Genomic DNA, 26125 nt, shown 5'->3' with positions numbered 1-26125 from the left:
TAAGTAACGAAAGTAGCTTGGAGTTTGGTAGCAGACCTCAGTAACGATAAAACAAAGTAAGAGTTATAGTATAATATGTCCGACCTTGATGCAGTAAAGTCATACGGATGGATAACCAGGTCTATGAAATAAGATATAACAATAATCGTAAGTTCGACAAAGTACCGAGCGAAAAACTTCAGTATACCTATAGATGCCCAGAGGGACATCTTATTAAGCTCTGTATACGTTTGCGAAATGAGGCCTAGAGATTGACTAAAAGCTGGAGGAAAGAGGAGAGAAGAGTCGCATAGGTGCGCATACAAGAAAAAAGTCATACAGGTTACGTGATAAAAGGTAGAAACAGTTACGAGATTGGAAGGATTCTGACCACAAGTCGTGGTGTGAGAAAGAGGCCTAAGGGGGGAATGCCCTGACCTTTGGAATTATTTGCAGAACAGTTGCCTAAATGGCAAGAACAATATTAAAGTGTTCGCAAGAGCTAGGGGTTTTGAGAATGATAAGTGCATCAGTCAACATTCGAGGACGAATGTTCCAAAGGGGGGAATTATGTTACACCTCATGTTTTCGTACATTAAAGTATGCCATAAATAAATTAATGGAAGATCGGAAATGAGATGTCACATCCCGCATTTTCGAACGTTAAAGTTTCATCGTAGGTTAATCAACGCAAGTTCGGGAATGAAATTTATTTTGTGATTATAAGCATTATGATATTTTAAACAAGTGATGAGTAAATTGGTGAAGGTGAGAGGATAAGCAAATCGAAGAAAATGAATTTCGTCGAAGTTTGACATTTTGGGATAAAATATGGCCCGAACTAAAATATCCGGTATTTATGGACTAGTACCATACAAGGTACCACATGGCCATGATAGTAAGGTGTATAAAGTGTGTTAAAAGTAAGTAGTATTTTAAGTAATTTGAGATAATTTTTAATTATGTGGATAATTGGTTAATTATTGGGTAATGAGATATTACCCAATTAATTAAGGATTAATGATTGATTAATAATAATTTTGGATAAAGTTTGAACTCCATAACGTGGCAGCAAACCTATCTAAGGATTGTGACTCATAAGTCACTATGATTATGTGGAAAGACTTAAAGAGCATGAGTCATACTCATTAAATAAAGAAATGGGAATTTTGGCTTCTTAGGACATTAGATATTCAAGTAGTAATCTGATAATGATTTCTTAATTGAAAGGTGGCATCATAAGTGAGTACGTGTAAGTCATTTAGTATTTGGCTTCATTGGACTTACAGAAACAAAGTAAGAGATCTTATAACATTTTTCCTAATTTAAGCATTTCAAACAGACGCTACACTTAGCAAGTTTTCAACAAATTTCATTCTCATATGTACTTCAAATCAGATTCTAAACCTTACACTAGCAACGTGATTCTTCAAATTCCTACACACAAAAAATCCAACGAGAATTATTGAAATCATAGCAACGTAAAATTTTGCAGTTCTAAAGGAGTACGGTGCAACCTTTTCCAAGAACATCATACGGACTTTTCCCTAATCCAGATATGTTAAGGCTATCCCTTCTTTCTTTTGGCATGATCCAAATGATACAAACAAAACGAGCAAAATACGCAACTTTCATAAATGACTCTATTCATAGAAATACTAGGGGTGTCTATAGTCTTGATTCTCCATGTGAATTATTATTATATCCTCTATTCATGGGTCCCAGAAAAATATGTATTTGATAAAGTTTGTCCGAAAGGAATATTAATTTTATGATATTTGAAAAATCTTATTAACGTATTTCTTATGCATTTCATGCATTTATACATATACATTGACCCATGACCAGAAGGCGTTATATACGTGTATATTATATGTATATGGGATATGGGAAAAGGTTAAGGCGTTATATACGCACCACCACCTGATCAGCTGGTATACGTTGATGATTTTGCCCACAGTGGCCGAGATGATATGATGGGATGCCCTCAGAGGCCTGATGATGTTATAAAATATGTACCTATGCATGACATGACATTCATACGCATATGCATGACACTATGAGTATTTTATGATTTACAGAGTTATCCAGACTTACAGGTTGAGTCATTTACTCTATATTTCTTCTAGGTCTGTTATGTACTTATTTATGTGCCTTACATACTCGATACATTATTCGTACTGACGTCCCTTTTGCCTGGGGACGCTGTGCTTCATGCTCGCAGGTCCTGATAGACAGGTCGAGAATCCTCCAAGTAGGCTATAAGCTCAGCGAAAAGTGTTGGTGCGCTCCATTTGCTCCGGAGTTGCTTATGTGGTCGGTATGATTAGGACATATACTGATTGGTATGGCGGGGCCTTGTCCCAACCTTTATAACATTTATGTACTCTTAGAGGCTTGTAGACAGATGTCATGTATACGGATACTGGTATGGCCTTATAGGCCAGTACGTCATATGTATAAGTCGGTATATCAAGTTGGGTCATCCTATATTGAGTATTTCCTCATGTTTTATTCTACTTATCTCGCGAAAGCCTCTACGACTCATTTACCTACGATAGTATGATACGAAAGATACGTTGCGTTGGTACTCGGTTGAGTAAGGTACCAAGTGCCCGTCGCCTCCCATTGTTTTGGGTCGTGATACGAAACATGTTAAATGAATCCAGAATGACTTCAAATTTGGCACACAAGTCATAAATGATATAACGAAACTATTTCAATTTTCAGAATCGGATTCCGGCACCGATATCAAAAAGTCAAATTCGTGGTCAAACTTTGGAAATCTTTAGCCTTTAAATTTCTAGTTTCCGTTAAATGGCCATAACTTGAGTTAGGGATCTCCAAATTAGATTCCGGCATACTCTCAAGTCCCAAATCACAAGACAGACCTACCGGAACTGTCAAAATACTGATCCGGGTCCGTTTGCTTAAAATATTGATCAAAGTCAACTTAATTAAGTTTTAAGGCTATATTTCACATTTTAATCAATTTTTCACATAAAAATTTTCTGGAAAATTATACGGACTACGCACACAAGTCGAGGAATGATAAATAGTACTTTTCGAGGTCTTAGAACACATAATTAATTATTAAATTTAAAGATGACCTTTTGGGTCATCATAGTGGTGGTGCAATATCGTGAAAATTAGCTAAACAGACGATCATTGCTATATCTACTATGGAATCAGAGTTTGTAGCTCTGGAGTTAGCTGGTTCTGAGGCTGAGTGGCTAAGAAACTTCTTAGCTAATATCCCGTTAATAAATGACGTATTGCCTCCTGTGTCTATACACCTTGATTGCCAAGCGACAATAGCTATTGCAAAGAATAACTCTTATAATTGTAAAAGTAGACACATGAAATTGAGACATGATGTCATAAAATAGCTGTTGAGAGATGGAACAATTTCCATTGACTAGTGAAGTTAGAGATAAATTTGGCCGATCCTCTGACTAAACTTGTGGGAAGAAAATTAATTCTTCAAACCTCAAAAGAGATGGGGTTAAGACCGACATGTTATCAATAGAGATAGTAACCCAACCTATGTGATTGGAGATCCCATGAAGTAGATTCATATGGGTAATAACAAGTCGATATTGGCACTGAAGCACTAAAAGAGTGCTTGACTGCCACTAATTGAGAGGCTGAGTTATAACTCTTAATGAAATTCATAGTCCTTATGGATGGTGTATTTAAAAGCAGCATACACTTGATGAATTCACCTATATGAGAGTGGAGTGGGCCGCTCCTATGAGATTTTGGCCTAGTCTCTAGAGCTCTCATGAATAACTAGGCACGCGCATGGCCTATTAGGCGCAAAACCGCGTTGAACAGCAAAATTACCGGGGGTCAAAATATGATTGATAAAATCTCTGACTTACAATAAAAATTATTGGTTCATAGAAATATTATATTTCACTAGTAATTCTGTGAGTTGAATTTTATTAGTCTAAGTTTGGTTCATAGTCTAGAAGACACCAAACCTATTACATTTTGGACCATGCAAATCCAGCAAGTCAATTCTTCCATTCCTTTATTCTTATCCTATAAATTTTGAAAATATGTGAGAATTGTGGGAGTATTTTCAAAATTTAAATAGCCAAGTATCTTTGGTCTATTCCAACAGCATGTGGCATCCTTTCTCTTGGTTTTGGGTAAGTGGCATAAGCAAGTACCAAGTGGCATAGGAGACATAATATTTGTCTCTTTGCATGGAAAGTTTTTGACAAATAGATGAACACTTGTCATTTTTTTACACAATTCTTACAACTATAAATACCCACTTCCTATGCCATCTGAATACACCAACAAATATTTTGTTCTCTCATGATTGCTAATGATTAGTAATCATCAGTACAAGTCTTCTCTTTTTCAATTACGCGTAGCCTTTTGTGTGTTCCAATTTCTTTTATAACCTGTAATTATTTCCTCATTCCAAACTTGCTGGTATTATTTAATTTTGCTAATTCCTGTATCCTCTAAATAAATAGAGATGGGCTTGTTTAATCCCGAAAAAATATTTCACATTGCTGAAATAGTTTCTTAGGACAGTGCCCAGCACGACTCAAGCCAATTCGTGTATCTGCTTACAAATAATATTATTGCAGTATTATTATCGTTATTTTCTGGTGACATTTCCCTACCGTAAGAACTACCACCAGTCTAGTATATCACCAGTCAAACATGTTCACATTAAAATAGCCAAAAGCATGGCAATATACCAATGCATTATATAAAGCAAAATATATACTACTGAAGAAGTCGAACAACTTATGCATTACAAAATCGGCACAGCAAATCCAATTTTCCCATTCACTCTTGGAAATAAGTGCATTGTAGAGCTTCAATGTTCAAAACTAGATTCAGAGGTTCTGCAATATGTAAAAAAAAAATCCAAAAGTTTTCTTCAAGCAACTCTGTAAATTCTAAATAGGATAAAGTCAAATAATTTTTTTCTCTAAAATACAAAAGCCTACCAAATCAAGACCGGAGATGAAACTTTGTAGTACAGATAAGCGCAGTCAATTCATACGATGTGATTACCTTGATGGAACAAGGCAGAGCGGCGAAGTCGAAATCTCAATTTCTCTCACTAATTCTTTTTGTTAAGTTCCTAAGAGTTCTACATTAGTCTTTATAAGAAGGGCTGATTTGTATAAAAAATAAAGTATTCGAATCTTCACGGGCATTCACCTGTAGTAAAGAAGTAGCAAAATTAGAGTGGGAAAAAGAGGGATTCATAAGTAATGAAGTAGCATTTAAAGTTTTAAAAAAAGAACAGGAATCCTAAGTAGTCTTATAAAGAAACAGTCCACCCCCTTCACAATATCCTTTCATAAGATGAATGAATTCTACCATATATACTCATCAAGTACAAAGTGTAGTTTAAAGCAAAAACATGATAAACTACTTGAACATCAAGAACATACAACCATAGAACTCCCCGTCGAAACATCTCTGCATTCCAAAAAGCACATACACCAAAAAATATTTCCAAGTTGTATTCAGTTTCTTTGCGAGTACAATACTCCAAATGCAAAAAAATTATAAGACGTCTAATGTACCGAATCATCATAAGATGTGACATGGGACTCCTGGATCAATTTTCATATCTTATAAAATACTACAAAAATCAACATATGAAAGAAGGGAGAAACTTGTTTGGATTTGGCAGTATCAGCTTAAAGTAGTATTTACCTTGTTTCGACTGCGGGATTGTATTTATTAGGTTCAATTATGGGGTGTTGGCGGCAGAGCTCAAGTTACTCTGTTTAAGTTTCTTAAATATTTGTAGAAAGGTATTGTTTAACTAAGTAAATGGAAGTGCATTGAAGCTGGGAAAAAAATGTGCGGTCATAGTTCATGGATGGGGGTAATTTCTGATTCATTTTCTTACTGGAAAACTGTTGCAATAAATTAATTGAAAGAATATTATTTTCTCAACAATGCCCTTATAGCTCACAGTAGAGTACTGTGCAACCTTTTGCACTTATTATTTTCACCACCAAACATATGAAAAGAAGCTAGCCAAGACAACTTCTTTCAATTTCAATCAAATAAAAAATTGTCCAAATGAAATGAAAACATTGCATGTTTCTTCCTAACAAATAAGAAGAATGAGAAATCCAAAGTGCAAAGTGGAAGCTTAGAAAGAGAGTAGCACAAACTTACAGTAAATGTAAGAGTCTGTACATATTTATTGCCCGACGAAAAAACAAATTACCTTTTTCAATCCTTTTTCAAATATAATGCATATTATATTATTCAGTAGTTCTGTCCAGTAGAAGTAAGTAATCTACTATTGGGGTTGTTGGATGATAGATCTTTACACCATAGAACACCTACGGAAAAAGGAACAGAATTACTCAATACTATCGCCAAACATCTTTGATGCATCAAAGTTCTTCCCTTTTTATTAAGTATTATACTATTTTCTCTTCCTGAGGGTGAATTCATTGTACTTCCATATAAGAGTTGGAAGAACCAACCACATGCATGTACAAAATCCACTTAGAAAACGCGATAAGAGTAAAGAGCATATATAAATCAAATAAGAAAAACTATACACATTATACTAAAAATAAAAAATAAAGCAAAATGCAAGGAAAATTTCAGGCAGAATGAAGATTATAAATCAATATTCTTTTAAAAAAAAAATTGAATCACATGTTTACATGCCCATCGAGAAATAACAAATAAACACTATGCAAAATCGAAAATCTCCACGGAACCAAAATGTAGTAATATTGAAATGAATTCAGAATTCAAAGCCAAAAGTAGGAGTAATCAAAACAAATGCATAAGATTTATAAGACAAAGAGAAAAGGAGTCGTTCAAGATGGAGACTTACTTCCTCTCTTGCTCAACTTACTTCCTCTCTTGCTCAACTTCATATGCATGTGCAGACGGTTCACAAAAGAACCAAAGCCACAAAAATTTCTATAATGCTGGCCAAATTTGTGGAAAATTGGAAAAAATCAAAGGCAGCAGAAATTTTAGACTGCACAGTAAGCTTCTCCGAGAGAGGAGCAGAAGAAATTGAAGAGCTAAGATGAACACCAGAGGAAAAAGGCAATGAAATTTGAGACCCACAAACAGAAAATTACAGAAATGATAATGAGAAAGAGGAGAAAAGAGAGAAGAATGACAGAGTGAGAAATAAGAATGACAAGAAATAAGAATGACAGAGTGAGAAATAAGAATGAGAGAAACGAAGAGAAAATGGGTATCATCGCAAGTTCCAATAGCGTTCCAAGCCAGATGTCTCACTTGTTAACATGTGTCAGCATGAAAGAGCCATGTTACAGTAGTGTTTGGCCCAAGTTATCGTACAATTTAGGGTGTTTTTTGTACAACTTTTTGAAGTTGTGTTCGTACACCTTATTCACTTATATATAGTAGAAATACTACCTCTCTGATATTTGCTGATAGATATGATCATCAAGATCGAAACATTTTTGTCTCTCTAAAATCTAAAGGTATTTCTGTACCATAAGTCTTGGATCCTCACCTTAGGCTGTTTCATTAAATTATGAAAGAAGGGCTTTAGCCTTAACAGTAAGGTCTCTTTCTTGAAGTTACAATCTTTTCATAGATATTTTCCTGTCAAACGACACAAATATAGTAAAAACATTCATGAATCTTGAATATCTAAGTTAAGCATGAAACCATGGAAACACATTTAACTACTTCCCAAACAATGAATATGCAACTGGTCAGCATATATTATCAAAGGATAAGTCGAGTTCATAGTAATTCCTATTACATCTCCTACATTTTTTCTTTCCTTAGTAGGACTACAATTAACTTGTATTTCGATACTATGGACAGACGTAAGGAACTCAAGAATTTAGGGAGGACAACACAAATTATAGCATAAATAACAACAACAATGATCTTGAAGAAATAGAAACAAACGTAATATTATATTACGTAGAAAGCAGGGGAAAAGAAAGAAGCATGTGATGAAAACATATTTTGTCAAAAAATAATATTAAAAAGGAAACATAAAAAACTTCGTAAAATGAAACTCACCATGCCTCTGTAGAACACAGTTAAACCTTGTGTAGGTAGTGAAAGAATTAAATAATATCAATTATTGAAGGGAAGAGTAAGCTGGCCTGAAAACAAATAGCAGCTCTCAGTTATCCAGGTCTAGAAAACAATACATAGTTCTAATATTTTACCAATATTAACCAATTCACAAAATAAAACCATCTTCAACTCCAAATATTTTACCAATATTAACCAATTCACAAAATAAAACCATCTTCAACTCCACTAATTCACAAGTGTCAGAAATATCTCATCTGCATAAAGATTCAAATTCTCTAAATTCTAAATAACAGTGACAGATGGTTTTAACAAATTTTGGAACTTAGTTGGCATTAGACCGAGCGATTTTATTACGTTTCCATATCAAAAATAGCTAAACGCCCAAGATTGTCAAGAAAATAGTTTTCTAAAAATCAATATAAAAATTTTCAGAAGTACTTATAACTTTGAAAGCAACAAAATTAAAACGCATATGCCTTGAGCATAATGCAAGAGGAGATCAACCAGTTCCAAGTAGCCAGCAGATTAGTTTAAATATTTTTGAAAATTATTGTATTTAAAGGAAACCTACGAATGAAGGTCTATTTCCCGTTCAGTTTGAAAACTAAGGTAGCTAAATATCTTCTTGAAAGCAACTCAAGGAATTAAGTATTGTCATTTCAAGATCTTTCTAATCCTCTCAAAGGAGATATCGGGCGCAATGCTCAGGATGTATTCCTAAGTCTCAATCTCCTTAATAAGCTTTCATCTCACTACTCAATTACCAGGATAGCAAAGATTCTGAAACAGTTTCAGATGCAATGCTTTTGATTATAGTATCTTCAAATTATATTTCTCCATAAATCTTTAAGACTTAAGATATCTTCAGATTTTGAACATCAAAAGATTCAAATTGATTAGTCCCATGTATGCTTATGAGTCATGATAACTACAAAATGCTTATGAGTCATGATAACTACAAAATGCCTAGTTAATTGTAGGCAAACGGACAACAATATCTCGCACAATTTTTTTTTCAACTGAGCAGATGCCTATAGCAAAATTTCAGCAGTAAGTAATAGCACGATAAAGCGAGAAATTAAATCAGTTTGGTTTCTATATTTAAGTACCCTCGACCTTGACAGGGTCACAAGTCACAACACTAAAAAAAGATTCTACCAAGGTTATGTACTAAGAAGAATAGATATCATAAGAAACTTTTAACTGAAAAAATTGCTGCAGATCGCTTCCACCAATAAGTGCTTATGTTTCCCTGCAAGAAAGATTTAGTTGCATATAACTTCCTAATTGTTAGCAGCATCAACAGTAAAACAAAGGTTATGACAGAGATGGACCATTAAGCTATAAGGATATAGAAAGATAAAGGAGAACCTGCGCCTCTTATGAGTAAAATGTACCTTTTCAAGGAAACATAAATATTCCTTGAGTACGGTAAAAGTTTTCTCAGTCCCTCCAAAGGCTCGTTGGCTTTATCCTATCCATATAGAAAATGACATAATGTCACTACCTTACGAAGTTTCATAATAATCCCTACGAAAAGAAGACATTGAGAGTAAACACAAGCAAACAAAAAGACTCAGTTTATAGCAGCCAACGACAACTCAATTCACAACTGGAAAGCACTTTCTGGATTGTTGGCTCAATTTACAGTGGAGAAACAGCCTTCAAATTGCTGAATGATAAATGAGTTTTTAGTAGAACACCCGATACGAGAGAAAAGGAAAAACAATTCAGTTATTTGAGGCATATTATCAAACACCTCGGTGCATCAGTGTATTAATTGGATAAACTTACTGGCATGCAAATAAAATATCCAACAAAATCTATAGATTCAAAGAAAATTTAGGCGGAGATTACATATAATCAAATCTTTTAAAATCGAGTGATTTTCTCAAATTCTTCTTTCAAATCTCAACCAGTGTTTAAAAGGCGTTTTAGGGACGAGCCCTGGGGCGAGGCGCACGCCCAGCAATTCGGGGCATAAGTGTGGGGCGAAAGTGTCAAGAGGCAATGATGTGGGACGAAAGTCTCAAGAGACATACTCCCAGCAATTCGGGGCGTACGCCCGGGCGTTTGAGGCGCATTTTTTTAGTGAGGCGTAAGCCCCAGAGACTTGTTCAAATTAAAACAAAAATTATTGAAGTCCTTCATATAATACTAATAAAGTTAACTTGGTAATTACTCAAAAGTTTTAAAAAGCAACTGAATTATATTAAATTTAAAAGTTAAGATCTTTTTTATTGATTGAAGCCCTAATTTATGGTTTTTCCCAATTCTTTATCTTATCCGCTAGTCTACTAATATCTCCCAAAGGCAATGAATATTCAATTTTTTTACAACTACAAAGAGAACTTCATTCTCCTTCATAGCAGCAAGTTCAAAGTTTAGGTAAGTCATCCTTTTTGTTCCTCCATGTAGAAAACTTTATTCTTTTCGACTCAAGTTACTTGTGCTTCTAAGTAGCGTATAATAGATTGTTTTGACTAATTTTTTGTAGGGATTGAACACTATATATTTATATTTTTTTTATTTTTATGCAATTTTACCTGTTTATAAATATTTATTGTAATTATATTATTTTATAAAATATTAAAAATCAAATACCTATGTGCTTACGCCCGTGTTTCGGGGCTTATGAGAGCGAGGCATATGTAAAAGTGATCTCAACAAACCAAAAGTACTTTCTCTTTTCTGCCTCTTAGTAGTCAGGAAATAAAAAATCACAAGGAAATCCAAAAGGAAAAGCAGTTAACAATCAATAAATAACAAAATTAAAAAGAAGAAATTACAGAAATTAAAAGCAGAAAAAGCATATAGATTAAAGACAAAGTGAGAAAACATGGCAGTACATAAAGGAACAATTAACTCACCAGAAGAAAGAAGCCGGAGCGGAAGAAAGGAGAGAGATAATAAGAAATGAACGGCATCAAAGACCGGGAGTATACAATTATCAGGTATCTATTTTCATAGATGCATATGCAAATCAGATAGAATTATTGACATGAAAAGCAAAAATAGACAAACCTTCAAAGAGAATCCAGAAGCGATGGGCAAAAATCAGTGCAATAAAGAAAAGAGTAGGCGAAAACTTATCAGAACTAACAAATGAAACAAGGCTCTAGGCTAGAACTTTAGAAACCAAAAAGGGAGAAATGTGGGGAATTGATACCCAAAACCGAATGACAAATGGAGTGGGAGAATGAGAAAAATTGTCGAACTCGCTGGAATATATGAATTTTGAGAAATTTTACTTTGTGTCTAACACTGCCACGTCATAGTTGTATGAGGCCCCTTAATATATGACATTTGGACTAGTGAGGCCACTGTCACCACCATTTTGATTCGTTATCTCTTTTCTTCGCCGCCCTTTAGCTCATGTGCTGGTTTGTGGAGCTTTATGTAAATCTTACTCCTGTTTTACCTCTTTATTTCTTCTCTTTTTCAAATCCATTTAAAAAATTTTATTCCACTATTTGTAAATGTTCGGCTTCTAGGTCTGTAGATTACTCTTTTAGGGTTTTTGCAATCGCCGGAGAAATCGTCGGAAAAATTGAAGATGAAGCAACAATACGACGAACTAATCGTTGAATAAGGGGTGTGAAATCTGTTTGGAGTTATAATCAATCTTTTTCCTGTTATTCATAGACGATATCCCAGCTTCTAGCTTTTTATTCTTTTTGAAAACAATTAAACGATATCAATTTTGTGGACAGAATTTTCAAATCTTATACTCTATTAAACAGGGGGGGAAATCTGATATAAAACCATCACTGTTGTACCCTGCAACTGCTAGTTTGGAGGCGAAAGTTTAAGTTTTCTGCTTTCTGAGCGAGTAAGAGAGAGGGAGGGAGGAGAGGATGTAGAGAGGGTGTTTCAAAAAGGTGGTGACGGTGGGCCCCAGTAGTCCAACTGTCATATATTGAGGGGCCTCATACAACAATGACGTGGCATATTAGAAACAAAATAAAATTTCTCCGGGGCAACTTCAGAACACGCGTAATGCGTTTTAATCCCAAATAAGTTACAATTACTGAAATGCCCTTACCCAAGACTTTCTCTTATTATATACGTTTAAAATGGCAGTTACAACAAATTAAACGTTCCCTCCTCATTTCTACACAGCTACTTCCTCATTTTTTTTCTCTGAAAAAATGATCACATTCACTGATTGCAAGAATGCTTTTAACAATTACTTTTTGAGACAATGAGATTTTGAACATAATCCTGCTCAATATCCCAATCAAGCTTACAATTGCTTGAGAAAGGTACATAATCTTTGATTCTTTTGATATTAGTTGTTGAATTGCTTCTTGTACGTAAGCCGTTGAAGTCTTTGATTCGCTCTCGGTCATCTATGAATGAACAGATTGAATTTGACTGATGAGATATAGTGTTAATTTAACTTGCACAGTATTATGTAAATGGAAGAAAATAAATATCAAAGTGTTAGAATTCGAATAGTTTAATGAAACTTACATACTTATTAGAATCCTGATCAGCTTAATTTTGATGATAATAATAGGTCTATCTCATTGAGCGCTACTGTTGGATCCTTGTTGCATTTGATCTGGGAAGTAGGGGGCTTGTTCACAATCCTTACTTGTGCTGCAAGTATACTCTGTTTTTTACTCACACCGCCGCAGGGCGTGGTATGTACGACGGCCATGACTAGATTTACATATAAATAATTACTCCTATTATTTTGAAGTTTCTCCTTAGCCTTTAATTAATATCAAGAGTCTTCTACCTATGAATGCAGAAGAAGAGGATGTTATTCTTGATGACAAGTGCCTGTTCCTTTGGGGCTTCTGTTAACGTTGGCCTTTTCACCACTTATCTCTTAGGAGTTGATCAAGGGTGAGTCTCATATGATCATACGACTGTGAACTTGGTCATATGTTTTGATTAGATTAGATGTTCTTTAATTTAATCCCTAAGTGAAGAATATTTCAACTCATCATCGATCCGAGGGAGCAATATAATAGTATACAGTTAGTAGTATCTAACTTCAATAAGCATTTTGTTCTGCAGCTCTGTTTGTAACTATTTGGCAAGTTTAACAATGATCTTCGGTTGTTTCTCGTTGGTATCCCCTGTTAACATCGCGAAGGAACACCCTCTACTTTGATAGCCTCCTCGCTTCCCAACTAGTAACGCAAACCTGGCAGTTTACCCTTGCTCACTTCACTGTGGGTCTGCCTCCACAGGTACGTAAGCCGTTGAAGGCTTTGATTCGCCCTCGATCGGTCGGTCATCTATGAATGAACAGTTTGAATTTGATTGACTCAGCTTGAACTGCTGATCATATCACAGCAGTACGTTCGGCTTGTTTTGCTACTTTTTGGCTTTTAGCCAAGAGATACTGTATTATGCTCGTCTTGGAGATGTTGACATTGTTAATCGTGCATTCACCTTCTGACTCCATCTACCGGGTATGGCGGCCTATGTATACTTACTAATTCTACAGGGACTCATGGGGATCAACATGGGGCTCGAAAGGTACAACCTGGGTATGGACAGGCAGGATGAAGATGACGATGAGGGTCGATGATGCATGATTAAAGCTTTGAGCTCTACCATTTCGCTTATCAACTACATCTTTCTTTGTCATGACAATAAATAGCCAGTAGATCGGAAATATGGAAACTGTGAATGATGTGCAAATATTTTGAATGTGCAACTCGTAGACATTTGGTCTTAGTTAACCAAATAGTAATAAATCTTGTTATTTCAACTTTCCTTGGATAAATAAAAATGAAGTTAGAAAAAGCACGGTACTAACTTAGTTTCCATCGACTAGTTTTGTCACTAATTACCATTTGTAGGCCAAGTTATTGCTTCACAAGTAGTACATTGTAGTTTGTCATTTATACCTTGAACTTCTTATTTTAAGACTGTATTTCATACTATAAGAGGTTCACTGGAAACGATTTATTGGTTACTGTGACCCAGGAAATCCCCAGCCGAAACAACTGAACATTTCTGCACTCAGATTTATCATCTAAAGAGGACTAAATTTCCCTCTAGCTCTGGAGGCAAAGAAGAAACAAATTACTTCTAATCAATGTACCAACCTCCTTACATGAATTGCAAGAAATTATAAAAGAGCCTAACATCTTGTTACCATATTACAACTATAAGCAAATAAAAAAAAAAATAGTAATAGACTAAAAGCTAGAGCATAAAAGTGCTAGGAGTATTTTGTTTTAGACCAAAGGTCTCTCTTCTCTTCCTCCTCTTCACATACAGTCCCTATTTGAAATATGTTATCTTCAGTCTCAGATGGTTTTTCAGTTTGACAAAGAGGTGAAGTTTTCTGAGGCCTAGGCGGTAGGGGTTTGTTGTCCTGCAATATCTTCATTATAATACCCATACACATCAACAGCAATCCACACCAATGTTGTTTGGTCAAAGGCTTCATGGATATCATGTAAGAAAGCAATAATTTTACAATGTCAGATTGACGACAATTTCAGTAAAAGAGAACTCGAAATAGGATCGGAGCTAAGGAGAAACAAACCATTGCAGTGGTAGCAGCACCAAGAAATGCTATGACAGAAAGGACAGACAGTTGCCCCGTGAAAGTATCGCAAGCTTCAAGCACTAAGACTCCGTAAACGTAGGGATGCTGCAGGGGAAAAAAAAACAAGGTAAGCAGGAAACAAGCTTGAAGCAAAATGCGTGTGTTCTTGTGATGATTACTTGAGCACATGAAATCCATGTTGGCTTTAGCTCTCGCATTGCAATAATATCCAGGATCAACAACTGAAAGCCGATTGAGCAAAAGAGCATCTTCATCTGTTAAAGTTAAAGGTCAAACAATTCAAAGGGTATGAAGTAGTCACAAGTTTGTCATGGACAACTGTTCTCATGATTAAGCATCAAACTGAATGCAAAAGCATGTGAAATAAACCTGTGTCATGTCAGGATCCGACTTGAAGAATACCGCTGGCGCATTCACCAGAAAGGAATCCATGATAAAAGCACCAGCTATCTTTAGCACACTAATTACACTGAAATTTGGCGAGGCTTGTGCATCAGCCAAGGTGAAAAGGATCAGGCCTACTACTAAGAGTACTGCAGATTTATATTCATAGGGTGGATATTTTCGTCGCATTCCTGGTATGAGAGCCCATCCTATCATGAGGTGCAAAACCTGAAATATTTGTAAATTGGAACATGAAACTTGTAGGCAACAGACGAATAATTCTGTTTCACTAACCAATGAGAGACAAAATTCTATCCACATTAAAATTACTTTTAAATCATATGCTATCACGATCAATCAAGAATAATACTACATTAATGATATTGACATTAAGCGAAAAATACAGTTGTCAATGTGTCTTCCAAGGCACTTAGTAAACTGAAGTTTAATAGTTAATTTGTTTTGTTATGCTTCTTTTTGAAAGTTAAACTGATGAAACATCTTAAAAGTCCTTTGAAATCTGTCATAACATTCACCAAAGACCGGGGTTGCTGGTTCGTATGATTTTTCCTACTACTTTCATCTAGGCCTGGCTTGCTTCATCGACTTTAATATGTTAGAGACGAGCATCATCTCTCTGTAGGAAATGGCTTAGCTATTAACCTTGGTGGATCTGAACATGATTTGTGCTGGACAGCTGAGGAAAGCCAAAGAGCCTTTGGTTGATCCACGTGAGCTCATGAGAACTGCAGATAACTTAACAGAAGTGTTCCATGGGTTCACCATTTGCTTTGGATTAAAACCATTAAGGAAGTATATCAGAGCCAGGAAAACCAATCCTTGAGCAACGGTAAAGTACCATCCGTAGCTGCAACAATTAAAATACCCACCACATACCCAGATTAATCTCTAAATGCAGACCAAGCCAAAAATATTTAATAATGATCCTTAAAAGGGGCATGTCAAACTTACCTGAATTGAAGCCTGTTATAGATATATTCCTGTAATTGAATATATAAATTAAGCTTAAATCAGCTCGACTGCACTAGTAAAGTCCAAGATGATGTCAATTGATTCCAGGAATAAACATGAAGTCAGAAAAGATGTAGTAATAAACAGATAGCTGCACTTGCGTAACAAGGAAAAAAAACAAGGGCTCTTCAATCGGAAATACAGTGAAAAGTTGGCAAACATCAATTTCTTTATCTAACAAAGATATAACTTCTAGATAGTGAACACCCACAAAAAACCAACATTTTAGAACATTAGACAATAAGAATAATTATGGAAGTAAGAAGTTATTATCAGTGATTATGATATGCACATTATATATACATAGTAACTTGGTGCATTCAAGTCTAAATTTTCAGAGACATATAATAATACTGAGAATCGTCCTCATCAATTTTAAACTGAAAAGATACAAGAACTTTTAACATGAAATCAAAAAATTAAGCCCAAATCATAACATTTAGCATGCAAAGGAAAAGAAATCAAAACCAAAACTTCAACTTCAACTTGGAAAGAATCATAAAACTTGCCTCATTAGCAAGATACGCAAAGATAATCCCAGAAGAGCACAAGAGGAACTGTTGCCATCTGGAAAGAGAAATACCAAAGAGAAACAGAGCTTGTTTCATCTTTTTTCTCCTCCTTCACTTTTTCTGTTCAAGGACCTCAAAAAAAGTGTTCTTGGACTTGGTTTTAAATCAAAAAACAGACAAGAATTTAAGAATTTAAAGGTAAGAACAAGGGAGCGACTAGGAGTCTAAAAGACTGAGGAGTCTACTCGGTTTTGAGGTGACACACGGTAAAAGAATAGGGAAGAAGAAAGAGTTAATTAATTGTTTTTCAGTTTTATCTCGTTATCCAAAATTGATTAGACATTTTTTAATACTAGTGTCAAATACATTACACTCTATATCAACATCATTATTAAACATACAACGACCGATCACTATATACATATAACAACATTTCTCTAAAAGTCAAAAAATTTCGGAACGAAATCTCATATTCTATTATAATATAATTTGCTATAACATTCAAAAATATTCAGAACAAACGAAACTGTTATAAAGAGATTTGACTGTAATAAATATTTTAACACACATGCTAAAACATTACACTTAAAATGCAATAGAGGGAGTACTATTTTTTTTTAAAGTTTATTTATTTATATCACATAAGTAATCTATCTATATCTATATCTATATCTATCTATCTATCTATTTATCTATATTATTATAAAAGCACGAATACAATATCGATTTACAAAAATAACCTTATAATATTAAGCATAATAACTCATAATAAAAGGACATAACCGAAATTCTAGATATTAGCCTTATAATCCTATTAGTTTTAGAACATAATACTACACGTACCTTGAGAAATCTTATTAGTATAATTACTTTCCGTCTATCTGATTCATATAAAATTGAACAAGTAAATATCTTTAATCATGTAATCCTATTACTTTTAGGATATACTTCTTAAAAATTCATGTTACTAATTTAATTTGAGAATGTATTATATTGTCTAAATCTATTTAGAAAAATGAGAGCCTATATTATTATAAAATCATAAATACAATATTAATATACCAAAATAGCCCTAAAATATTAAACGGAAGAACTCATAGGGAAAGGACATAACTGTAATAACTTATTTTTTGGACTACAATACCTTCTATGCTAATTTTTAATATTTAATATTTTAAAATTAATAAAATTTGTCTATTAAATTCTTATTAAAAATATGTAGGAAAGTTTAATAAAATCAATGTCACGACCCAAAACATAGCATGTCGTGATGGCGCCTAACATGGTATTAGGCAAGCCGACAACTCAATAAACTCCAACACTTTTAGATAAAATATGAACTAAAATAGGATTGAATAATTAAAGCTTTCATAAACTAGATAAATGGTCAAAACTCAACTCAAAAATTTCCAAAATCAGGGTGTCACTGAGTACATGAGCGACTATACAACACAAGTCTGAAAATACTGTCTATGAAAAGCTAAAACTAAATAGATAAAGCTGAAAGATAGGGAGGGAGAGTCAAGGTCTACGGACGCCGGGCAGCTACCTCAAAATCTCCGAATGACTAAGCTGCTCAGATAATCAGCACCTACCGTATCCGGAAACACCTGGATCTGCACACGAAGTGCAGGATGTAGTGTGAATACAACCAACTCGGTAAGTAATAAGACTAACTATTGGACTGAAAGTAGTGACGAGCTTCACAGGTGCAGGTCAATTACAGAAATACAGTACATGAAGGTAGGTATGCCCTCAAGTTTGACAGTTAAAGCCAAAAGAGTTAAATTATGTCAAGTTCAATTGAAACAGGATATAGTTTATCTCAATAACTACATGACAGTTATATATGCCAGCTGAAGTACAACAATAATGAAATCAAGTGCATACTCTTAGAGTAACATTCACTCAGTCCTCCCATTCACTCCAACCTCACAGTCACTCATTCCTCACAGTCACTCAATCCTCCAAGTCACTCAGCACTCGCGCTCAGTAGGCACCTGCGCTCACTGTAGATGTGCAGACTCCGGAGGAGCATTTCTAGCCTAAGCGCTATAATAAGCCAATCATGGCATGCATCGAAATAACATGTTGCGACGTGCAGCCCGATCCAATAAATATCCTCACAATCAGGCCCTCGGCCTCACTCACTCATCAATCTCTCCAATCTCTCGGGCTCTCAAGAATCATAATAATCAGCCCAAACAATGAAGATATAATGTATCAATAAAGGACAACAGAGACCGAGATAGAATATGCAGTAAAAGCTATGACTGAGTACAAAATGACAGTTTAGCAAATAACTCAACAGATAACACGACCTCTGCGATTCCCTACATGTCACGACCCGGAATTCCCACCTTCGGGACCGTGATGGCGCCTAACATTTCACTTGCTAGGAAAGCCAACATTAAAGAACTGTTAAGTCAATTATTATTCAATTCAATAGATACAGTCAATTAAACCAAAATGAAATAAAACCGAGTGCAGAATAACATAAAGCCCATAATATCTGATACAATTCGGATCTGGAGTCACAACTCACGAGCTTCTAAGATTTTCTACAAATAAAGTTTGAAGGAAATATAATTGTTCTGAATAAAAAAGAAACAGTAAAATAAAGAAACTAGAAAGGGACTCCAAGGTCTGCGGACACCAGCAAATCTACCTTGAGTCTCCAATAAGCAAGTTCGGACTGCCGAGTCTCGCGATCAGCTAGGGTCGCTACCAAAATCTTCACAAGAAGTGCAGAGTTTAGTATGAGTACAACCGACCCCATGTACTCGTAAGTGTCGAGCCTAACCTCGACGAAGTAGTGACGAGGCTATGACAAGACACTCACATAATAAACATGTGCAGATAACAGTATATGTACAAGAAAATAACAATAACAGCTAAACATGTACTACTGGGAGGGGGACATGCTAAAGGGGCACAAGATATAAGGAATACAGCGGAAATGATAACCAGAACAGTTAACATACTTTTAATCGGTGGAAACAACTAAACAAAATGAAGAAAAATTGTACGACATTACCCTTCGTGCTTTTACTCTCAACCTCACAACATAAATCAATAGATACGACACGACATCACCATTCGTGCATTAACTCTCATAATATGGCATGGCATCATCCTTCATGCATTAACACTCACAATGTGGCACGGCATCACCCTCAATGCATTAACAATCACAATATGGCACGACATCACCCTTCGTGCTTTAACACTCACAACATGGTATGGCATCACCCTTCGTGCATTAACACTCTCCCTTACCACACAACGATGAACAAATAATAGCAGGGAGGTAAAATCAACAAGAACATGCCTTATTTCAACAATGGTTCCACAATACCAATCTCAACTTTGGAATCAATACTCAATTATCACAAAAGCCCGTAAACACAATAAGAACGATCAATTTAGTAAGTAACTAGTCTAAGTATGGATAACAAGATCAAAGTAAGCAATAAACTACAAGGAACAAGTCCCACCCGCATGCTTTAACCCGACAACAACGCATAAGTACTCGTCACCTCACATATATGTTGTACCCAATATCTAAACATGTAGCAAATAGACAATTAAGTCCTAATCCCTCAAGTCAAGGTTAACCACGACACTCACCTCGCTCCAAAGGTCCATTCAAAGCTCAATCACAGCTTTGCCTTTCAAACAAGCCTCCGAACCAATAGAATATAGCAAATTACCAACCAAACGATTCAAATTAAGCCTTAGGAACTACCCACGATTGCAAAAAATTCAATTTAGGTAATTATTGAAAAAGTCAACAAAAGTCAACTCCCGGACTCGCTTGGTCCAAACCCGAAATTCGGACCAAAACCAGTTTACCCATTCACCCCCGAGCCCGGTTATGTAATTTATTTTGGAATTCGACCTTAATTCGAGGTCTAAATCCCCATTTACAAAAATCCCTAATTCTACCCAAACCCCCAATTTTCACCATAAAAATACTAGATTTTTGGTTGAAATCTTATGAAATATAATGAAAGATTGAAAGAAAATAGGTTAGAATCACTTACCAATGATTTGAGGGAGAAGGGTTCTTGGAAAAATCGCCTCTAGGTTTTTCTTGTTTTGAAAATTTGAAAAATGAGAGAAAATCCCGTCTAACTCATACTTGACCAGTCGCAGATGTTGCAATTGTGACCTGGGGTTCGCAATTGCGAACCCCGCAAATGCAAGCTTTTCTTCGCAAATGTGAAGCCCCACATTTTCTGCTATCATCGCAATTGCGATGATTTGTTTGCAATTGCGAATAGTGGCCATTCCGCAAATGCGACCATTTGATCGCAAATGCGATCACTGTCCCCCCAGCCCCACTTCGCAATTGCGAAGGATTGGTTGTAAATGCGAACCATGTGGTGCCTAGCTACTCTTCGCAATTGCGAGGTTTGAGGCCTGCACCAAAACTGAAGCACACCAGCACTTTCCTAAGTCCAAAACTCACTCTGTAGCCTATCCAAAACTCACTCGAGCCCTCGGGGCTCCAAACCAAACATGCACACAAGTCTAAAAATATCATAAGAACTTGCTCGCGCGATCAAATCGCCAAAATAACACATAGAACTACGAACTGAACACCAAATCAAATGGAATTTTTAAGAAAACTTTGAAACTTCTATTTTCACAACCGGACGTCCGAATCACGTCAAACCAACTCCGTTTCTCACCAAATTTGACAGACAAGTCATAAATATTATATTGGACCTATACCGGATTCCAGAACTAAAATACGGACCCGATATCCAAAAAGTTAAATATTTCAAAGTCAGCCTTTAACTTTCAAATTTCAACAAAGTGGGATAACTCGAGCTAGGGACTTCCGGATTCGATTCCGGACATACACCCAAGTCTAAAATCACGATACGGACCCACCGAAACCGTCAAAATATGAATTCGGATCCGTTTGCTCAAAACGTTGACCGAAGTCAACTCAAATAGATTTTAAGGCAAAATTTTCATATTTCTCTCAATTTTTAACATAAAAGCTTTCCAAAAAAAATCTGGATTGTGCACACAAATCGAGGAAGGCTAAAATGAGGTATTTAAGGCTTCAAAGCGCAGAATTAGGCTCTAAAATATAAGATGACCTATCGGGTCATCACACTACAGTACTAACACATAGCCTAAGCATAATTCCTAACATGACTAGCAGCTCAATTTCTTTAACACATGATAAAAATACGAATAACGACAAGATAAATCAACTATGTAGTTCCATGTAATCGACCAAGTCACAATTCTTACGGTGCACGCCCTACCTAGCATGTGTCTCACCTCAACACCAGTCACATAACATAAAATTCGGGGTTTCATACCCTCAGAACCAAGTTTAAAAGTGTTACTTACCTCAAACCGTGCAAATCCCTACTCCAACACGCCCTTACCTCGCGAAACATCCTCTGAATGCCTCAAATCTAGCCACAAATAGTTCGATACAATAAAGGAATCAATTCGATAAGAAAATACTATGTCTTTAATCAAAAGTCAAAAAGTCAACCCAAAAGTTGGACCCTGGCCCACATCTCGGAATCCAATAAAAGTCACAAAATCCGGAAGCCCATTCAACCATGAGTCCAACCATACCAAATTTACCAAAATCCAACATCAAATCGACACCCAAATCCTCAATTTAAACTTTCCAAATCCCTAGCCTCAAACTCCCAAAATTACACCTCAAAACCACACAATCTAGGTGGAAAATTCAATGGGGAAACATAATTATTGAATAAATTTAACCACAAGTGACTTACCTCAAGAAACCCCTCGAATATCCTCTCAAAAATCACCTAAGTCCAAGATTGAAATGTCCAAAATGATGAAAACCTCGGAAACCCTCGAATTTAAACACTGCCCCAGTGCTTTCGCACCTGCGGCCAAAAATTCCGCTTTTGCGGGACCGCACCTACGGAAAAACCTCCACATCTGCGGAGCTCACTTAAGCTCCTAGACTCCGCACTTGCGCACCAAATTCCGCACCCGCAGAAGCGCTTCTGCGCTCACACGTCCTCTTCTACGGAAACACCTGACCCCTTCAGCCTATCTTATTCTCCGCTTCTGCGACCACTTTTCCGCAGGAGCGACTCCGCTTCTGCGGCCTGCTCTTTACATCTGCGACCACTGCCCAATCCTCTCCAGGTCGCACCTGTTCTTCCCAACTCGCATCTGCAACCAAAGCTCCGCAGGTGCGATTGCACCAGAAGACTCCAGCTACATCACCCCTTTTTACTTCAAACTTGATTCGATAATCATCCGAACTCCACCCGAGGCCCCCGGGACCTCAACCCAACATACCAACAAGTCGTAAAATATGATACGAACTTAGTCGAGCCTTCAAATCACATTAAACAACGTTAAAACCACGAATCATGCATCGATTCAAGCCTAATGGACTCTTGAACTTCTAATTTTCACATTCGATGTCGAAACCTATTAAATCACGTCCGATTGATCTCAAATTTTGCACACAAGTCACAAATGATAACACATACCTACTCCAACTTCTGAAACCCCAATTTGAGCCCGGTAACCACAAAGTCCCCTCTCGGTTGAACTTCCAAATTTCTAACTTTCGCAACTTCAAGCATAATTCAACTACGGACCTCCAAATCACAATCCAGACACACTCCTAAGTCCAAAATCACCGAACGGAGCTAACGGAACCATCAAAACTTCATTCCGGAGCCATTTACATACAAGTCAACATCCGGTCAACCATTTCAACTTAAACTTCCAACCTTGAGACTAAGTGTCTCAATTCATTCCGAAACTTCTCCGGACCCGAACCAACTACCCTCGGCAAGTCACATAACAACAATTAAGCAGGGAATGAGAAGTAAATAGGAAAATAGAGCTACGACTCTCAAAACGACCGGCCTGGTCGTTACAATCAATTTCATCAGAATCCTCTGTATTGGCAATACATTACCACTCCATAATGTCCAATACCAAAAAAAACTAAAAGTAATATTAAATGGACTGGATAAAGAGTTAAAATTGAGAAAAAATACCCCCATGATAATATATTTTTATATTATATCTGAACTATTTTCCTACTCAAATAATATTTTAATCAATTTTTCGTGTAATATTAAAAAATATTCAATTATCAAACAACAACTAAAAAAATATTTAAGAATATAAATGTGTGAGAAAGAGAAAAAACGGTTGGTAAGAGTCAATACCAATAATGATTCTATCTTTTACTCTTTGAAAATAAAATTTATGGTGGATAAAATTATAATTAAGATTAAATATTCAAAACAAGAGATGAACTAACATTAAGATCTGAATCAACATAGAATAAATTATTTTTATATTAAAATCAAATAATTAAATCTTTTAAAATAATTATTTAGCAAGAGAATCTAATTCAATTATTTTTTAAATTCATCATATGAGTAAAACTTTTATTCAAGATAAAAAAAATTAATCACATGTACATAAATTTATTTCATAAAAAGAGCGTTAGAATAAAAATAAAAAAGTTAATATATTATTGAAAATCAAAATGCTATACAAGTGTGTGAGGAAGCACAATCAAAGCTAAATTCAAAACAAGAACAAGCTTTCAAGACTATATTATAAAGAGTCGACTCTGCTATAACGGGATTATTCTTTGTAGATGCTTCCGACGGAATCGAAATAATATTTCTATGTCATGCATTACTTGCAAATATCATATCAAGAGGCATGACAATGTTAGCAATAATAGCAAGTAGTGTACCAACAATAATTTTATTGTGAGGCCACCCACTTTGGATTTGATATACCTCTTCAAACAACATAAATAACCATCACAAATATATCAAAGCAAAGCAATGATGCTAAATTTATAAGGAAAGCAAAATTGATAATATGTGTGAAAAATTAATGATTTGGGAGGAAATTTATGTCAAGTACTGCATGTAGTTCCAAAATCGACAAAAGCAACGACTATAAAAACTAGCTTGCCAAAGTTATACTTCTGGCCTCAAATGAAAAAGATTTAACTGACAAGAAATATAAAGTAAGAACATATCCAATATTCATTGTCTTCTTGCTTCTTGTCGGAAACGAATAAGAGCATCCAATAAAAGATGATTTGGTTCTTCCTGAACACTTGGTTATCAATCTCAATGGTAATAGTAGTGTAATTAATCAGAGAAATATTTCTATCATTAGATTAAAACGCAGTTTGTGCAAATCGCATGATAGAATTAAAAAGATATCTTAGCTAGCAGAAATGAATATGTTGATCAACTAAATAAAAGATTGATTGCAAAATTTTATAGTAAAAACAAAAGGTTTTTCTGTTTTTGACTCAGCAGAAAATGATACCAATAATTAATACTAAGAAGAATACTTAAATACTTTAATACCAAATGGCCTTCTACCATGCATGTTTGTTGTCAAATTTATTATTTCTTACGTATGTTAGTGTCACCGTATATATAATAGACGATGTTGATTTTCCATTGTATATAGGTTAATTTTGAAGAAAAATATGCCTGTCATGCTACTGAAAAACTTAAATACGCCGAATAGCTTATGTAATAGCACACAGATGGTGCATAGAAGTTTTGACAATAACGTCATACATGCAAAAATTATGATATTGGTCAATGTGCTTTTAAGTATATTCTTATCCCTGAATTCAACTTTCATTTTTCGAAACTAAGGAATATCTTTTTAAATTTGTGTGAAAATAACTTTTAGTATGTTTAAGTTTTGTAAATATAATAAATAAAGCACATGGACAAACATCTATAATATTGGACAATATTTACCGCAATATGTTTTCTTGCACGAACAACTGTATGTTGCACTTTCAAGAAGGATATCAAGATCGACAACAAGGGTTCTGGTTAAGGCAGAGCAACCAAAGCATTAGGAGGAAACATACACAAAAAAATATTGCCCACAACGAAGTGTTAGTTAATATATCATTACATTAAATATTTTTAAACTATAATACAAAATTGATCATTTGTGTAAGTTTTGATGATGTCCTTTTATTTTAAATTAATGTATTATGATAATGTAATAATATTTTTCGGCATTTAGATGATTGTTGTATTATTATACATAAAATTTCTCTCATTAATTAAATTTTGTTGTTCCTTCATATAAATAAATGTTTAAATCACCACGTGCCATTATTAACGTGCAACGCACGTTCATAGATACTAGTTATTATAAAAGCATGAATAAAATGTCAATGGAATAAATTTATCACGACCCAATTTTGGAAACAATTTACCTTTATGCAATGATTTATAACCACACAAAATATATGTGCCTCATTTTACACCACAAATTTAAAAGTCTTCTCTCTTCTCTTAAAATGCAGAAGAGAGTATTAATAAGGGAATAGCAGTGGCTACTTCTTTTTACTGTGCTCAAAATCCGTGTCGCTCAAGTAATATACTAAGCATACTTAACCTTTAATATTAAAAATCTGAACTTCGGTCCATCCACTTTTGAATTCTCGCGAATTTAACAAATTATTACTCCCTATAAATCATGTACTCTCCTTGTCTTATTTAAAGTTTTCCTTCTTTAACGGACAATATTATCCTTAGGAATAGTATGGGTATACTTTCTCCTC

The 26125-nt window shown here is 35.2% G+C and overlaps 2 protein-coding genes and 1 long non-coding RNA gene across 15 annotated transcripts; 1 reads left to right on the top strand and 2 right to left on the bottom strand.

The window, feature by feature from the left end:
• Positions 1–4565: 4565 nt before the first annotated feature.
• On the bottom strand, positions 4566–11867 carry LOC107795688 (uncharacterized). Of its 12 annotated transcripts, XR_012702878.1 has the most exons (4): positions 11062–11803; positions 9242–9511; positions 8017–8102; positions 4566–7584 (listed from the first exon to the last, which is right to left on the bottom strand). It is a non-coding gene; the product is annotated as an uncharacterized LOC107795688 (long non-coding RNA). The 12 variants fall into 12 exon arrangements; XR_001650205.2 differs by having other exon boundaries at positions 4566–9289; positions 9435–9511; positions 11062–11794; XR_012702876.1 differs by having other exon boundaries at positions 4566–8102; positions 11062–11790.
• LOC107795687 (bax inhibitor 1-like) lies at positions 10872–13950 on the top strand. Of its 2 annotated transcripts, none has more exons than XM_016618363.2 (4): positions 10872–10991; positions 12560–12686; positions 12797–12894; positions 13069–13950. In XM_016618363.2, the coding sequence occupies exons 1-4, from the start codon at positions 10954–10956 to the stop codon at positions 13163–13165; spliced, it is 360 nt and encodes a 119-aa protein (XP_016473849.1). In that variant the 5' UTR covers positions 10872–10953; the 3' UTR covers positions 13166–13950. The 2 variants fall into 2 exon arrangements, 1 of the variants encoding a protein (XP_016473849.1); XR_001650198.2 differs by lacking the exon at positions 10872–10991 and adding an exon at positions 12126–12302.
• A 115-nt stretch (positions 13951–14065) lies between these two features.
• LOC107795695 (UDP-galactose/UDP-glucose transporter 4-like) lies at positions 14066–16766 on the bottom strand. Its single transcript, XM_016618374.2, has 7 exons — positions 16507–16766; positions 15938–15966; positions 15629–15833; positions 14951–15193; positions 14740–14835; positions 14558–14665; positions 14066–14452 (listed from the first exon to the last, which is right to left on the bottom strand). Exons 1-7 carry the CDS (start codon positions 16603–16605, stop codon positions 14228–14230), a joined length of 1005 nt encoding a protein of 334 aa, XP_016473860.1. The 5' UTR covers positions 16606–16766; the 3' UTR covers positions 14066–14227.
• Positions 16767–26125: the final 9359 nt, after the last annotated feature.

This window comes from Nicotiana tabacum, chromosome 19 (assembly GCF_000715075.1).
Source record: "Nicotiana tabacum cultivar K326 chromosome 19, ASM71507v2, whole genome shotgun sequence".
NCBI classification, from domain to species: Eukaryota; Viridiplantae; Streptophyta; class Magnoliopsida; order Solanales; family Solanaceae; genus Nicotiana; species Nicotiana tabacum.
This window is presented reverse-complemented; position numbering and strand designations above follow the sequence as displayed.

Excerpts from the sequence above, each read along its gene's own strand:
- LOC107795687 (XM_016618363.2), top strand. The coding sequence starts at position 10,954 with ATGAACGGCATCAAAGACCGGGAGTATACAATTATCAG. Across the intron at positions 10,992-12,559 it reads CGGGAGTATACAATTATCAG|GTCTATCTCATTGAGCGCTA; the intron begins GTATCTATTTTC and ends TGATAATAATAG. Across the intron at positions 12,895-13,068 it reads CTCTTAGGAGTTGATCAAGG|CTCTGTTTGTAACTATTTGG; the intron begins GTGAGTCTCATA and ends TTTGTTCTGCAG.
- LOC107795695 (XM_016618374.2), bottom strand. The coding sequence starts at position 16,605 with ATGAAACAAGCTCTGTTTCTCTTTGGTATTTCTCTTTCCAGATGGCAA. Across the intron at positions 15,834-15,937 it reads TATAACAGGCTTCAATTCAG|CTACGGATGGTACTTTACCG; the intron begins GTAAGTTTGACA and ends TAATTGTTGCAG. Across the intron at positions 15,194-15,628 it reads TCATGTTCAGATCCACCAAG|GTTTTGCACCTCATGATAGG; the intron begins GTTAATAGCTAA and ends CAAATATTTCAG.